General features: G+C 42.9%; 1 protein-coding gene across 1 annotated transcript in view; it reads left to right on the top strand.

Annotated features, from left to right (window-relative positions):
* Positions 1-13321, top strand: part of FRMD1 (FERM domain containing 1) — a 45738-nt gene extending 32417 nt beyond the window's left edge. Inside the window, exons 8-13 of the mRNA XM_065401723.1 lie at positions 130-198; positions 363-537; positions 9417-9752; positions 9887-10015; positions 10805-10884; positions 13034-13321. Of these exons, the coding sequence (XP_065257795.1) occupies positions 130-198; positions 363-537; positions 9417-9752; positions 9887-10015; positions 10805-10884; positions 13034-13321 (1077 nt within the window). The remainder of the gene's footprint in view (positions 1-129; positions 199-362; positions 538-9416; positions 9753-9886; positions 10016-10804; positions 10885-13033) is intronic.
* The last annotated feature ends 3463 nt before the right edge of the window (positions 13322-16784 follow it).

Raw genomic sequence — 16784 nt, 5'->3', positions numbered from 1 at the left:
TCCCTGTCTCCTTTATGGTCGCCAGACTGTGTATTTCACATTCTTGATTGCGTGTGAATTCCTTGCACATCTCCCCCTCCTCCTTATATCTGCCAGCCCTTGTGTCATCGTGTATTTGATATGTTGCAGGAGGTAAACCACGTCAGCCAGCTGCTCTATGACTTCCCCTGGTCACACATTGGGAAACTCGCGTTTCTGGTGAGTGTAGCGGAATACGGCAGCCTGGAACCTGGCGAAGCAGTTGGCTTGCCTGCATTTCCTGCCAAGCTTTACTAGTGTAAATAAAAATGTATTGATCTTTGCCACTGACTGAAAACATCCCTCTCCTCATTTTTCTGGGATTGCTCCTTCTGTTTGTCTAGGGGAAAAAATTTGAGATCCAGCCGGACGGTTTGCCCTCTGCCCGGAAGCTGGTGTACTACACGGGTTGCCCTTTCCGGTCACGACACTTGCTGCAGCTCCTGAGCAACAGCCACCGACTCTTTCTGAACATCCAGCCGGTGCTGAAGCATGTCCGAAAGCTGGAGGAGGCAGAAGGTACGTGATGGGGAGCAGACTTCATAGTGGCTTCTTGTTATTTGATAGCCTTTCTGTCATGAAAGTGAAGATGGTGAGAGGAAGGAGAGGGATCAGGTTTGTTCCCGTTGGTTAGCATGAAATGGTTACGACTCCCACTGCGTGACTTGGGTTTTCTCTCACTAGAGACTGTGTTCAGGAAACAAAGGGAGATTTCCTCCTTTCCTGATGTGAGTGGTGATTCTCGCTCATTGTCCGCTCGATCTTATTTTGACCTTTAATAAGTTCTGAAAAAGATTTGAATTGTGATAGGATCTGCAGTTACTCAAGGTATGCTACAAATCATGGTCACTCTGCTGTATTAAAGGTACCATTTATGAAGGGTTGCTAAATAGTTAATCAATTGCTATAGATTGATCGAGTCCAGCCATTCAGGAGGTTACTTCATAACCATCTGGAACACATTGCTTATGTTTGTAACATGGGCATAACATCTAATAATTTATCTTTAAACATACCCTGAATATATAAATTGTGATTAAAATGATACGAGCTGTCAATCCTGTGGCTTCAGGGTTTAAGATGATTCCCAGAAGGGGTCAGGAAGCAACTTCTGCCTGTGGTATAGTATTGCCCACTTGAGTTAATTATGGGGAATTCACATCTGTCTCTGAACCAGTGAGCATTGGCTATCCTGAGTCAGGATACAGGGCAAGATGACCCATTGGCCACTTCTAGTATGGCCCTTCTCTGTGTTGTTCTGTTTTCTGTGTTAACTGTTAATCCCAATAACAGTGTGTAAAGAAGGTTACTGACGAATATGGGTTCCAATCAATGGCATGTGACCGTCATCTGCTAAAGGAGAACATTAACACACTGCATTTGGGCAGGGTATTCTACGACTGCCATTATGGAGCTTTTGCGCCTTCCTCTGAGGCATCTGGTGCTGGCCATTGTACCAGACAGGATATTGGGCGAGATGGACCATTGGTCTCAACCCAGTCTGGCAAATCTTATAATATTTGTGAAAACAAAATGCAGCAGGTTTGGAAATACATAAATGTCAGGAGTCAAAGTGGGCTCTACTTGTGACCTGCTTGACACACACACTGTTCTGATAGTTCTTTCCCATTCCCTTGTGGCTTATTTAGGACTCAATCCTGTGAGGTGCTGAGCATCAACTCCCATTGACTTTAATGGGAGTTCAGTGCATACCTAAAAATTCTGTTTCTTTTACAGATTTCAAGTCCTATCCACACAAGAAAATTGACCCATTGCTGACAATGACTGTGAGCAGTAAAAAGAACAGGAGTACTTGTGGCACCTTAGAGACTAACAAATTTATTAGAGCATAAGCTTTCGTGGGTTACAGCCCACTTCAGCCCACGAAAGCTTATGCTCTAATAAATTTGTTAGTCTCTAAGGTGCCACAAGTACTCCTGTTCTTTTTGCAGATACAGACTGCTACTCTGAAACCTATGAGCAGTAAGTTCCCCCAGGACTAGTGTTTTGAAAATAGCTTTATCCCATCTCCTATACTAGCATTTAAACATCTTTGAACACCAATACAGGAGAACCCCTGCTGACAACTGTTTTCAGTGATGGGTCAATTTCCTGGTGCAGATGGGCTCAATCTTGCCACTGCTGAAGTAATTGGGAGTTTTGCCTTTTAATAGCATGGGAGCAGGATCAGTCCCTAAGCTACTAAGTGCTCGGACATACAGAACCCCCTTTCTCGGCCTGCCACACAAGCTACCTTGCTCCTCAAAATACTTCACACGTTGTCTTAATTTAGTGAGAAGTTTTTCAGCTCCACAGAGTACTTATAATTGGTTTTGTTTTTCATTTTAAGAATGATCATTGCAGGTTGCCTAGATAACATAACTCTCAACCAAAATGTGTCTGTTTTACTCCACACCTTGGGTGAAATTCTCCCTGTCTGGCTGCTCTAATTCACCAGATCTTAGCTAAGCTGCAAATTATGCATCGCAGAAATAATAGCCAGCTGGGTGTCCCCTACTCCATCAGAATACACAGTAGATAAAAACGTGATACTATTTTTTGCTTCGGTTGGTTTTTAATACCTAATGTATGATTCTTCCTCCCCGCCTCATGTTCTTGGTGCTCTGCTGATTTGCAATCATTTGGATTAATATTTGCTGTCTGTAAATAAGTTCAAATGTCCATTAAATGGGGACAATGATACTAACACACCCTTACAAACCGAGGTGCTATGTAAGTGCTAAGTATTATGCATTTAAAATTAATTCTGAATGATTGAACACATGGCTGACTGGGGGGGGGGATGACACTTCAGAATGTTAAACATGCAGTCACTGTTATACAACTTAACTTTTTTTGATCTAAAAAACAATCCTCAACTTAACTTTGCAAGCCCTCTGTCAGTGGAGCCAAAAAATCTAAATCAAAGTTAATAGCCAGGACTTTCAAAAGGACTAGTGATTTTTTTTTTTTTTTTTTTTTTTTTGATGCCCAACTTGACACATTACAGGGGCATGATTTTCAGAGTGGGGGAATGCTCTCCACGTTCTGAAAATCAGTTACCTTCAAGGTTACTTAAGTTGGGCACCCAAAATTCCTGGTCACTTTTTTGAACAATATTAGCCAGCATTTGCGCATCTTCATTAGTTCCTTCTCCCAGCAAAGCCTGATAGATCCTTTAAGTTCCTAGCTGTTCCTGATGTCATGAGCAGCTCCCCTCTCCATGTTCAAAAAGAGCTGTAGTGGCTCAAAGTCCAATATTTCTGCTTCAGTGGACTTAGCCACTAAAGTTCCTCTCAAATGTGGAAACCAGGATTGTTTGAAGGAGTGGGAGGTCTGTTACACCTCACTGTTGAGAAGCAGACTGAATGGCATTGGAGTAGGACGACAAGAGTTTCTAAGGAGACAGATTGGATCTGAGGTGGGACAGGGACTTTTCTTCAAGTTCTTCCTTTTTTATGTTGGTTTGAGAAGGAAAGGTGAGGAGTGTGTGGAAGAGTGGCAGGGAACAGCTTGTATGGAAAAGAACACTCCTTCCTGATTTCCCTTTCTATTTCAGTTTGGTACCTAACACAGTAGCCATGGCAATAATTTCAGTTGCCTAAGGTTAACAGTATGTACAGCCACAGCATAATGACTCCATCAGCCAGCTAGGCTTGTATTTTAAAATATTGCTGATCTCCTCCTCCTCCTCCTCCTCCTCATGTAAATCCAGTATTGAAAAGTGATTCTGGGAAAAATCCACAGAATCCATTTGGCTTGGGATGGGGGGCACTTTGTGAATGCTCATGATTCCCATTATTTATCTTGGCAGTTGAACTCCCTAAAACAAACTAGTGAGCATGAGGGTATAAAAATGGGGGAGGAGGGTACAGTCACCTGCTTTTAGTCCTTAGGAAATCCGTGTGATATCCAGAGCTCTAGGCATTAGACAGAGCTCAAGGTAATGTGGAGAAGACTGAGGTCATGTCACTTAATGATAGGTGGAGCAGGGACATCCTGCATTCCTTGCAAGGAAGACTGAAGTCCTTAAGAATCCGGATGTTAAATTACACCCAAAAATAAACTAAATCAATTCATTGTATAGGATAGCCCCCTTCTCTTCCCACTTCCTAAAGGTCGTTAATAACGCAGTAGGTTGCGTTCACTTCTGTTGCCCACCGGTAAAAGATGGGATGTGGCAAGCAACCCAGGCACCAACCTGGTGGTCTGGTTCAGGTTCACTTTTTCCTCCTTGTTCCTTTTTCTGCTACAGCCTTACCCTCTTACTCTTGAGTTTGCTTTCCTCTTCCTTCCACTAAGCTCAGTTACACAATGGGTGCAGTTAAATACAGCACTAATCACTAGTGACAGGTTTGAGGTGACCGGCATGCCTGAAGGGTGTGGGGGTGTGCAGAAGAATGAGAGAGATGGGGCGGGGGGTAAACCAGCAAAAGGAATGTAATGGTAGCTTACATATGTGTGAGTGCATAAAGGGCTCAGCAGTGACTCACTGAAGAGACTGTCTAAAGCAGGGGTCAGCAACGTTTCAGAAGTGACAGGTTTCAGAGTAGCAGGACAGTCTCTATGCAAAACAATAAATGGACACAAATCTGACATCAGGAATCACAACATTCAAAAACCAGTGGGAGAACACTTCAGCCTCTCTAACCACACAGTGACAGACTTGAAGGTGGCAATTTTGCAACAAAAAAAACTTGAAAAACAGACTCCAAAGAGAGACTGCTGAACTTGAATTAATATGCAAATTAGATACAATTAACTTAGGTCTAAACAGAGACTGGGAATGGTTGGGTCATTACACTAATTGAATCTATTTCCCATGTTAAGTATCCTCACACCTTCTATGGGTCATCTTGATTATCACTTCAAAGGTTTTTTTTTTTTTTCTCCTGCTGATGATAGCTCTTCTTAATTGATTGGCCTCTTACAGTTGGTATGGCTACTTCCACCTTTTCATGTTCTCTGTATGTATAAATATCTTCTTTCTGTGTGTTCCATTCTATGCATCCGAAGAAGTGGGCTGTAGCCCACGAAAGCTTATGCTCAAATAAATGTGTTAGTCTCTAAGGTGCCACAAGTACTCCTGTTCTTTCAGAAGTGGTGTGCCGAGTCTTCATTTATTCACTCTAATTTAAGGTTTCGTGTGCCAGTAATACATTTTAATGTTTTTAGAAGGGCTCTTTCTATAAATCTATAATATATAACTAAACTATTGTATGTAAAGTAAATAAGGTTTTTAAAATGTTTAAGAAGCTTCATTTAAAATTAAATTAAAATGCAGAACCCCCCGGACTGGTGGCCAGGACCCGGGCAGTGTGAGTGCCACTGAAAATCAGCTCGCGTGCTGCCTTTGGCACGTGTGCCATAGATTGCCTACCCCTGGTCTAAAGAAACCTAAAGCTCTGTGGTGTATTGTCCCCATCCTCCTCCCACCCCAACCTCTCAGACTTCACAAGTCCTTGGAGGAAGGTGGACTACAGCTGGCTTTAGCATTCACTGAGCCCCAAACTGGGGTTGGTGAAAATGGGCCATATGCTGCCTCCCTTTCCCATCCCACTGCCAGGTAGGTAAGTTGTTTCACTGTCTGATCTTGCTTCCAGGAGTGGGGGAAGGGGGAAGATAAAGCGATTATGCTGGCCCAGGAAATGAAATCTGCATGGGGACTCCAAAAGCCAGTAAGTTGAGCAGTCCCCATCAGTCCTTGGCCCAAGTTCCCTGCTGCACCCAATATCCACTGTCACTTAAACACTCTGCCCCCATTTCCCACCTGTAAAACAGGGAGGATTGCACTTCATATGTCAATGTTGTGAGGATGTTTATCTGAAGTGTGCAGATACTAGGGTGATGGGGGGGCTATATAAGTACAATAGGTAGAGGAATGGGAGGCACAGAGAAAGATGGTTGAGACTCCTTGGCTTGGGACTGATTGCGTACTGGCTCTGTCATAGTTTACAGCAGCCCTGAGGCTGCACTAAAATGTGCCTGCTGACTGTTGCCTCTAGAATAGGTGGAGCACAGTGTGAGTCCCTTGCTGTCCCCTGCCTCCTGCATGAGGGAGTCTTGCCTAGGCCTAGCTGGGTGTCCACTCTCTAACATCACCACCCTTGCAGGCACTGTGACAGTCTGGTCGGGGGGCAGTCCAGATCAGTCGGGTTGTCACCATTTGCCCTGCAGCTCGGTGCCTTTCAGTGCCTTGCTACTGTAGCAGCCAGCCTGGGATACTCACAGTCAGCAAGTAGTATACATGTCTCACGCAGCCCTGATCCGGCAGCTCTGACCCCAGCCTTGGTTACAGCCAGCAAGGTGACTCCCAACTCACTCCCAGCCCCAAACCCTGTGCTTTGTAATGTCTAGCCTTCTCCTGGACAGTTCAGAGAAATAATAAAAATTTGTTCTTGTAGAGACACAGAAGTACATCACAATTTATTGACTTAACTGGGATAAACACACCCTTTCATTTAAACACTGCACTGAGTTGGTTTATAGTAAATATAAAAGAAATTTATTAACAAGAGGACATAGGTTAAGAGATACCAAGTAAAAGCAAGAAAGTTAAAAAGGGTCACAAGCAAATAAAATTGAAAAACACACATCTAAAAGTCTAAAACTTAACTTAGCAAGGTACAAGCTTTGTTCAAGATATTTTTTTCTCACCTGTATTTATTTCCCAGAGACTTCAACCACCCTTAGTTGAAGGACCCATCTTTCTCCGTTCACGAGTTCTGTTCCCTTGTCTCTGTCTTGTGATGGATGCCAAAGATTGCTTCTCTCCTTACTTACATCTTCCAAAGTTCAATGAACTTGTTTCAAGAGGCAGGATGGCCTCATGCTGTTTTTTTTGTTTTGTTTTGTTTTCTTCTTGTGGGCTTCCTATCCCCCTGCTGACTTCTCTGTAAATGGAGCTCCCATTGTTTCTGGTCACACCATGCTTAATTTATGAAGGAGACAGGTAAATAACTGCCTTCTCTCCTGTCTGGAAGGGAACCTGTTTCTCCCTATTTGTTTTAAAATCTGGGGCCACAATATCATTAAGAAACCACATTTACCCATATAGTATTGTTACTGGTGAACAATAATGTTGTGCAATGTATGCAGGGCCGGCTCCAGGGTTTTGGCCGCCCAAGCAGCCAAACAAAAAAAAAAAAAAAAAAAAAAAAGCAGCCGCGATCGCAATCTGCAGTGGCAATTCAGCGGGAGGTCCTTCGCTCGGAGCAGGAGTGAGGGACCGTCCGCCGAATTGCCGCCGAACAGCTGGACGTGCCGCCCCTCTCCGAAGTGGCCGCCCCAAGCACCTGCTTGGTAAGCTGGTGCCTGGAGCCAGCCCTGAATGTATATATGTCCTTAACTTCCAGAAAAGACCTCACTCAATACACTTTTATAATACAATAATATTGTATACAGTCGGTTGATTCAATTGCTTCTCGTTTGAGGTTCAGTTCAGCCCCCTGTCTTTATAAATAGTAAACCTTTGAAATGGACTCTTTGGAAAGTAAAACCCAGACCTAGCCCCTCTCTCCTGCTGGGTGCAGATGCCATGCTCCCTTCTCCCTCAATTGTTAGAGAGAGGTTTGCCTCACCCCTCCCCTCCCTTGTTAGCTTAAAAGGTCTGTTTACACAATATGTGAGCACATTCTCCTTCTTTCACAGTACTTTGGAAGCAACTCCCAGGTGGGGAAAACACAGTTCCTTTATCTAAGACAGACCTGTTTACCAACCGCCTGGTATACCTGGTTTAAACACTCTTTAGTAATCATTCCAGCATATGTCCTAACACTTAATATACGTTGCACACATGCATCATGGAAGAATATTAATAATCAGTGAGTTATTCATTCTCAAATGATACCTCACCCAGCTTATTTTGTACAAAGCTTATTACAATAGTGTGTAGGATGTGAGTACAGGGGTGCTTGGTGTCACAGCCACTCAAGCCTTCTCCTCTGGGCTATGCCAGCTCTCTTTGCCTTGCAAGTTAACAATAGATGCACCCCAGTCCCTGAGCCCCTTTGAAGCGTTCCCCTTTGATACCCAGCCCCCGACACTGCTGAAAGGATAGAGATTTTACTAGAAACAAGAGTGTGAGGGAAACAAATGATAACTTGCAATACAAAACAAAATCGTAAAATGTGAACGTGGGTCTGCACTTAATAGTTACCTTTCTTATCTAATAAAGTAGGTTTTCCTCCCCCAAAGTTTCAGTCTGTTGCCGAGCTGGCTGGCTTCACAGGAATCAGGATCCAGTATTTAATGAGAACACCCCTGTTCCTCAAGATGTCTCTTCAGTGCATGGATCCACAGTGCCTTTCCATATTCTCTGTTATACAGAAACAGGTTTTTGTCTTTACTCCTAGGAAGGGTGATCTCCTGTCTGTTTCAGTTGTTCGCAGTTGTCTCCATTGGCTTTCCATTGAAAGTCTTGGAGCAAGGCCAGTCAGTTGAGCCTTGCATTGCATCACTGGCTAAACAGGGTGGGGTGACACCTCCCTCCTGCCTGAATGGGCCATCACAAGACATATCCCCTGGTGACTAACTTTTTACACTCCCAGTCCATAAAGTAGACATGCAGTATAAATACATAATTCCTTCAGTATTACCCATACAGACATCTTGCAATGAATATGAATCTTGACAGGTAAGTTTCTGTGGATACCTTAGATGTTACTCTTTATGGATAACTGTCCTGCAAGTCATGTTTGGTGTCCATGAGTTTGTCAGGTCTGAGGTGAGAGTTGTTTGCGAAGATCAGGGGACTCTTTGCCAAGGAGCCACAGTAGTGTTGCAGACCCACCATTTAATCTGTGGATTGATGTAGGAGCTGATGCACATGGGGGGAGGGGGGGATCTTTGGCTGAGGAGATCTGTTAACTTTTCAGCACCTCTGTTCTGCCAGAGTGGTGGAAAGGGGCTGAAGCAAAGAAGAAAATGTGGTCCTTGTTTGTGCTTAATACTGGCCCTGGGGATGGTCTGTTCGGAGTAGAGAGCTAAGCATCTCGCTAGCTCCTGTTTGAATGACCCCAAGATCTGCTATAGAAACTTGTGGGGAGGGACCCAATTAAGATATGTTTCCAGTGGGGGCATAGCCTCACGTACGCCTCCATCCATCGCCTACCACTTCTACACAATTCCCTTGTGTCCCTACAATTGCGCCCACCCTCCCCATTTCCTTCAGATTATGGGCCCTTCACTGATCAGCGTGCTGAGACCGCAACAGACCACAGTCCTATGTTAAACTCAGGACAGTCTCCCCTCTTGAGGCTTCTACTCCCCCTTCCTTACAATGGTTTTCTCTAGAGCAGGAGTCATGGTGAAGAGAATCAATGAATTTTAGGACCTCCGTTTGGATTTAATTTGTTTTATCTCCAATTGGTTCCTTTCCCCACTGTCCCCCCTTATAGAGAAGAAGCGTTATCGGGAATCCTACATCAGTGACACTCTGGAGATGGACCTTGACCCCTCGGATAAGCATTCCCACGGCAGTGGAAGCAGTGGGGGCAGCCGGAGGAACAATCGACTATCTCGTCAATCAACTGGGAGCCACGGCAGCTCGCACACGTCTGGTATTGAGGCAGATTCGAGGCACAGGATGTCAGTGGAAATGTCAGTGGATGAGCCCTTCGGTATCGATCGGGTTCATCGGAAGGAGAAATCATGCAGCTCGACCGTTAGCTATGGCAGCTCTGGCATTGACAGTGGTGGCAAAGGGAGAGCTGAAGATGACTCTCAGGATGACGGTAAGGAAGTGGGGGGGCATGTGGTGTTTAGTAACCCTGGTCCCATGCTGTTGTGATGGAAAGGAGGAGGTAATGAAACTTCAAATGACTCCCCAGCAGAGACATGACGTTAACTGCTCTTCTTTCTCTTCCAGAGGTTGAGCTGGCAGTGGATGAGCCGGAGGAGGTGCCTGTGGATGAGCCTGTAGAGAGAAACCAGTTGGAGGAGGCAGCTGAAGGAGAGTCTGTCAGTTCTCTTGCTTTAGATGCACTTTGCTGTCAAGGTGAGGTGGTTTTCTGCAGTCATTCCATGCTCCCCTTGAGGTTGAGTGTAGTTTCATGGAGATGTGCGTGGCAAGCACAGAATCATCCGGAAGGGATTCCGAGGCAGGCGTGCTGGGAATTGGCTCGCTGTGTTACAGTTCAGTTCTCTCTCTTTGTGGCTTAAGACCAGATTGGAAGCCAAGTCCTATAGAGGTGAAATGCAAGTGTGCTATATTATACTGCAACATCATCCCTGTCCTCCGTAATGGCCTCCGTTTTTCCCTTACCCATCTCCGATTTTTTTTTTTTTAATTGATTCATGAACATCTCTTCTGTGTGACTTGAAAACATATGTAAGCCTTTCCAGCGAAGGAATTAACTGATGTACATTGTGAAAGGCAGATGTGTTCTATCACAAGTTGTTGAGCTTGGTGGGGTTCTGTGGCCCTTGTTACGCAGGCCTCCAGTGATCATAGTGGTCCCTTCTGACCCATGAATCTATGTCCCATTCCAAGCATTAAAGCAGGGCGAGACTGATGTGAATATGAAAGTAGGGCATGAAATAGCCCTGATAATGCTGTTTTTCTAATTCAGCCTTTTGGCCTCAGCCCTGAGGTTGAAAGACACATGAGTATTAGTGACTGAAACGACATCTGTGAGTGTCTTTCAAATGAGCTTGGGAGGTGTGTGGTATGGGACTCGCTGAACATTGTAACCGTCTGAGGAGATGTAAATTGCCTTTTCACATGAACTGCTGTAAATGTTTCAGTGCAAATCTATAATCTGAACTTCAATCTCTTCCTCTGCAGCCCTTAAGCAGAAGCCTCTCTCTGTGGTACAAGTCACACTGATAAAAATGAGAGGCCAAAGTGTGGAATCTCTTCATCAGGTAAGAGGAAACAGGAGACTGGTGGATCTGACTGTGGATATTGGGTTAAATTCTGCTCTCCTTTACACTGCTGTAAATCAAGTCAGAGGGGCTACTCTGGATTTACACTGGCATAAATCAGACCAGAAGCTGACCAGTAATTACTACTGGAGATGGGATGAGGAGGCAGCATTTGGATCCAAATTATAATGAGAAGGTTTGGAGTGAGCAAGACTGAAATCTTGCAAACTGTCCTTCTTAGATTTAGGCTTCCAAAAAGGAAATGGAATATAAGCCACTCCAAGTTTTGGGTCCAAACCAGAGCCAAGACCATTTGGGTGATTTTGGATTTGAGAGGCAAACTCAATTTCCTTTCCACTCCTGAAGTTGGAAGAGGTTCAAAGCTGAGGGACTGGTTTTGCTCCGTCTGTAATTATTACTGTTTGTTTCATTGTGCTGCTTGTTTGTTGAACTTTTCTGTCTGTTTTCTTTTCCCCAAGCCTCTGAGAAAAGGAAACTATTTTTATGGCAAAAGCACGTACTGTGTCTTAAGCAATACTGTCATGCCCTCTGAAAAACCTCTTACATTTAAAAACTTCTTTAAACCTTTTTATATTTCAAAGTGTGGCTATAGTAATAGAAACAAACTTTTTTAATATGACTCTATCATGGGGATTCCCAGTTATTCCCTCTGAGTCCAAATCAAACTTGCTCAGCTAAGAAAATCTGGTTTGTTTTTTTTTCTCCCTCCCCCCACCTCCATCTGCAAACACTTCCTCGATCTCTCTCTCTTAAATTAATCTGGGGTCTTTCTGCCTCTTACTGGACATGGTCAACAGTGATAAATAATCTCCAGTTGGAGTTTACCAGTCTCTTTTATTGATCCATGAGACTAGAATAGAATCCAACTTATTCTTCCAAAATTGTTGGTTCTGCAGGACAAACCATAGTAAAAACTTATTTCTGCTGTCGAGTTGAACAGAGGTGACTCAGACACACAGGGAGCAGACATGTTGAGTAAGATATGCTGTTTTTACATTAATCTGTTTCTGACCACACACTTAAACAGTGCTTTCCACTGATGATAATCAGTCTATTTTGGCCCCAGATTCAGACACCTTAACAGTTTTATAAGAATAGTTCTGATTTAAATATAGGTTTGATAACACATTTCAGCAGCTCTTTTCTTTCTAATGGCTGCCTCTTTTACCAGCATATATACTGAATAGTCAATTTGTGACTGTGGGCCTTTTTTCTTATATACAAGGCTGTGTAACTGAATTAACTGTATTATTGGTAGGATTTTTGAAAGCACTCTATGTTCGAACTCTTCTCTCAAGGCCGAGCTGGGGTGGTCAGCCTGGCATAGCAGAAGAGTTGAGCCAATGCTGAGTGCTTTTGAAAGTGTGTGTGAAAATTGTATATATTTATAATAAACATTTCTATCGATTTATATGTGGACAAAGTTTTATGTCTGCATTGATAAGGTAAGTGTTTTTGTTTGAATGCTGTATTTCTAGAATTTAATCTTAAAACCAATTTAAAGAATAACTATCAAGAGCCAGGGCTGGTGGGTAATTCCTCAGTAAAGGCTAGGCCGCTATTGCTTTTGCTAAATGAATTCTGCCTTTAAATGCTACTACTGGTTCACTGCGCCAATTTTTCCATTTCTGCGTAATGTGTGGATTAGTTGTACTTGGCATTTGTGTTTAAAATTAGGCACAAAGCTCATCAATTTTCACAGTTGCTTTCTTGAACCTTCCTTTTAGCTCATAAATTTTTAATGGACCCCATCCCAATGTTTTCTAGTGCTTGTTCTTCATATGTAGCCAGAGGCTGACCACCCCAGCTCTGCCAGGAAGTGTCACTTTGGCCACGCTTTACGCCTGTCAGATGCTCCATTCATTGTACTTGACAGTAGGGACACAGTGTACAGAAATCAGAATCTGGATGAAATAGAAGGGCAGTTAAGTGAATTCACAATTTCATTATGGTTCACAGCTTCTTCATTAAGACAATGACCTTCAGAAAGCTGATGGGGGTGGTTTGAGGTAACAGGAACAGTTTAAGAAAATTCCGATAAGCATTAGGAACCAGCATCCTTAGGCTATGTAAGTGCTGTGCTTCAGCTCATAGTCATTTCCTCATCTGTCTCTTACTGAACCGGCAGGTGAGACAGCCTAAAGACAGGAGCTGCGCAGACCAGCACAGCCAGAGTTTGGATGACATCCGTCTTTACAAGCATCGGCATCCACCGCTAAGCTCCACATTATCTTCGGACACCTCCCACAGCTACACATTTGGTTGTGCACTGGAGGATAAGCTGGCCAACTACGGCTGCATTTATTCAACAGCAGACTGCAAAACCAAGTCCGCCCTCTATGGAAAGAGATCCATGAACTGCCTGTCTCTGGATCTCTTGGGAGAAGACCAGCTGCCGGAGGAGTTTGTGGTGTAGCCAAGTTGGCAAGGTCCTAACCAAGGAGACTGCTCATTAGGGAAATAAAAGCTACTATATATACCTCATCAATGCACGATACATTGCTTTTGATCTCGGAGGTGATTGGTAAATGACTTTTGTACCCTATTAAGGGATGTATAAGTAGTGTCACAACCCAACAAACCTGACAAAAGTGCAAGTTTATTACAGGGCAGCACTTTAATTAAAAAGAGAAAAATACTGGCATTGGAATATCTGTCCTCTACCCAGCGCACAGTTAAAGTGGACTGCCCCAATAGAATAGACAATTTTTTTATTTAAAATACCAGTGGGCAGTTGGCCCAAAACACCTAATAAGCTAATATCACAGAGAGCACATCTGAATTGACTTACCTGAAAGGAACTACAGATTCCACATTGATTATTTTTTTTAAAGCCACCTATTTCCTGACCTTTTGTGCCCATAATGTTACACTAATCCAGTGTGTTGGTCCCCTTGAATTCACTCTGCTGAGGCACCTGCTGTCAACTGTCAGTTTTCTGATAGAACATATCTCAACCTATCAGCAATGGGGATGGACCTTCTGCAGCTCTGTAATATCTATACCTGTCCTGCTCCCTTTGAAATCAATGGAAGCTTCACTGTTGGCTTCACTAGGAGCAGGATCTGCCCCATTGTGGGTTTGTTTCTAGGTTCCCTCCCCCACCAAACCAAAAACATACCAGCAATTGTACTGCTGTTTTTTTTTAAACTGCGTTTTAGAGCAACGAAGTGGAAACCACTGGCCACTAACTATTGCCACAAACTTTCACTATTGATCCCTAGATACAGTCTTCATCCTCGTTATTGTTTGGAAAATAACAGGATGACTCAGCTGCTTCCAGCAGTTTGGATTTTGAGGAAGTCATGACGAAAGTGCTAATTGATTGGCTTTTCAGGAAGAAGTGTGACTGGAGAAGTTGTTCAAGGATGATGGCTTCTACTTGAATCAGAGCACTTTTTAAAAAACAACTCAATTCCATATGAATTCACCCTCAGAGTTTTGGAGGCCGAACATGGAGAAAATAGATTTCAGGGGATGGCTAGAGTAGTTATTAGGGATGATGCCCAGTTTTGGTTTTGATTGGGGCATTCAGCTGGTGAAGGATGAGACTGTAAGGCACCTGATGATATATATTTGTGGTTGTTTCTGTATCAAAGGTAGTGGTGTGTGGGTTTGGTTTTTTTTGAGTGCTATGGAGCTGTGCCAGTGTTCTGTGAAAGGATACATGCGCTGGTACTATACGATAAAAAGTGCTCATATTAGGTCTGGAGATGAGATGCTTTCTGCCTTCATTCACAAAAGTGATGCTATGTTGTTTTCCCCTTTTTTCCCACCTGCAGTACTTAGGGGAAAAGGGAATGACACAACCACCTATAACCCCACGGCCAGTTTGCATCGTGGCGAATGGAGAGAAATGATGTAACGAATCAATGTTCCATACATCCCCTCAGCAAAGAATAATTATTTTAGAAAATAATGCACAATGAATGCAAAATGTCCTCTTGCAGTATCAATCTTGCTGCACTAAAGAGTTGAAAATAGTTGAATGCATGTAAGCTGCAGTCAGACCACAGTTAAAATTGTCATTGCAGTTTTGAAAGTCAGTTTGCTGGGCCTTTTAAGAGGAAGATGCTCACTGTGAACCCAGCACAAATGGAAAACTGCATTGTATTACCATCTTAGGCAGCAGTCAGTTGGACAGTTGCATTGCAAGTGAACTATTAAAATAACCAAGCCAGAAACCCCATGATCTCAGTTATGGTACAAGATTTCCATGCAGATAGCTATATCTCACAACAGCAGCTGCATCAAACATTGCTCTGTTGAAAATGTCAGTTATCCTATTGCGTTAGATGACATTTAACTTACTATACACGAGGTAAGGATTGTTGGTGTTGTCTTCATTTTTCAGTCATCCTTTGTTATCCTGACAAGGAAGTGGTCTTAAACTTAAGATGCACAAAAGCAGCTATGTAGCATGCTCTCAATATGTCATTCTCTCTGACTCAACATATTTTCATTATCAAGACACATTTTATAAAAAACAATTTTTTTCTCTATTTTTGGTCAGAAAATGTTTAGAACGTATTTGAGCTGGTGGCTGCTTGAGTGCATGAGTAAAAGTCTGTTATACTTGCTATGTGTATGAGAATCTTCATGGTTTACTGGTAACTCTGGAACTCCATACCTTGGGTCAGTCCTTGATGGAGCAAAACTCCCTATGAAGTCACTGGGAGTCTTGTTGAACTCAAGAACTGTAGAACTTGACCGTTTGAGATTTTCCCCATTCTCAGCACTGTGTCCATGTGCCAGATCCTGCACCCACTAATGTAATGTCATTGAATACATTTTTTGAGTCGAATAGATGCAATACTGACCCCAATATGTATTTTTTGATAAGTGTGTCTCCGCCTATCAGTCACCTATAACCATGGTTTATTCCACTGGTATTGCTATTATTACTTTGTAATGCTTTAGAATGATTTGTATTATGCTGAGTTAATCGGTTTACTTTGACTATCCAAAGCAAAGCGCAAAACCCCTCTACATCATACTTCATTATTTTTACTTTGAGTCTAGACAGCTATAGAGCTTTTAACTCGTACATTACCAGTCAAATCCAGCCCCAGTCTGGTAGTGACCAAAAGTTGCAACCATTAAAGGCCTATTGAACAGCATGTAAAATGAGTTGGGGAAAGTGGGTTCAGTCCAGGATCATGCAGACAAGTGACCTCATTCCATGGAGACTGAACTTACCTTTTCACTCCTCAACTTGGAGGGACCACCTCAGAGTTGAGAAATGCTGGTGGGGGTCTGGGGCTGCTTTTGCTGTCCATGCTGTAGGTCTAGTCTATCTAAAGAGAGGACTTCAGCCTACAGTGCTGTCACTCGAATGCTAAATTCACTCAATCACTCACCCATTCTAATACAATTCTTCCAGGAAATCTTCTATTGTTAAGACTCTCACTTTCAATTATTTTCATTTTGGGGAGGTGGAGGGTAAAAATCCAGCAAGGTATTTTTTTCTAGAAGTTCTTTGGGGAAAATTTTTTATGTGCTGCATGCTCGCTCACTCTTTTCTATAAATAAATTACCTTTAACATTTGGATATTTGCTATAGTCTAATAGACTGTCTGAAGTGTTGACTACTTTTTTTTAAAGTGCCAGTCTGATCACTGTCACCAAACAGTGAAGTTAAGTTTTTTATCACTGATTTTTGTGCATGTTAGAAACAAACAAAAAGACCCACAATTCCAAGGTGATGTGAAAACTCACTCTCTCTCTACAATTTTTAAATTATTGCTGCCACTATTTTAAAGTGCTAAGTTTGTGACTCTGATTTACAAACGAGGTGGAACACCAATGCCTAAAAGTTAAAGTAGTTCTTGCATGTGTATCCATTGCATGCAATTGCTGGTTGTGTGTAAATATATGTA

This window comes from Emys orbicularis, chromosome 3 (genome assembly GCF_028017835.1).
Source record: "Emys orbicularis isolate rEmyOrb1 chromosome 3, rEmyOrb1.hap1, whole genome shotgun sequence".
In the NCBI taxonomy this organism is placed as follows: domain Eukaryota; kingdom Metazoa; phylum Chordata; order Testudines; family Emydidae; genus Emys; species Emys orbicularis.
The sequence above is the reverse complement of the archived record's forward strand: the minus strand, read 5'-3'. Positions and strand labels throughout refer to the sequence as shown.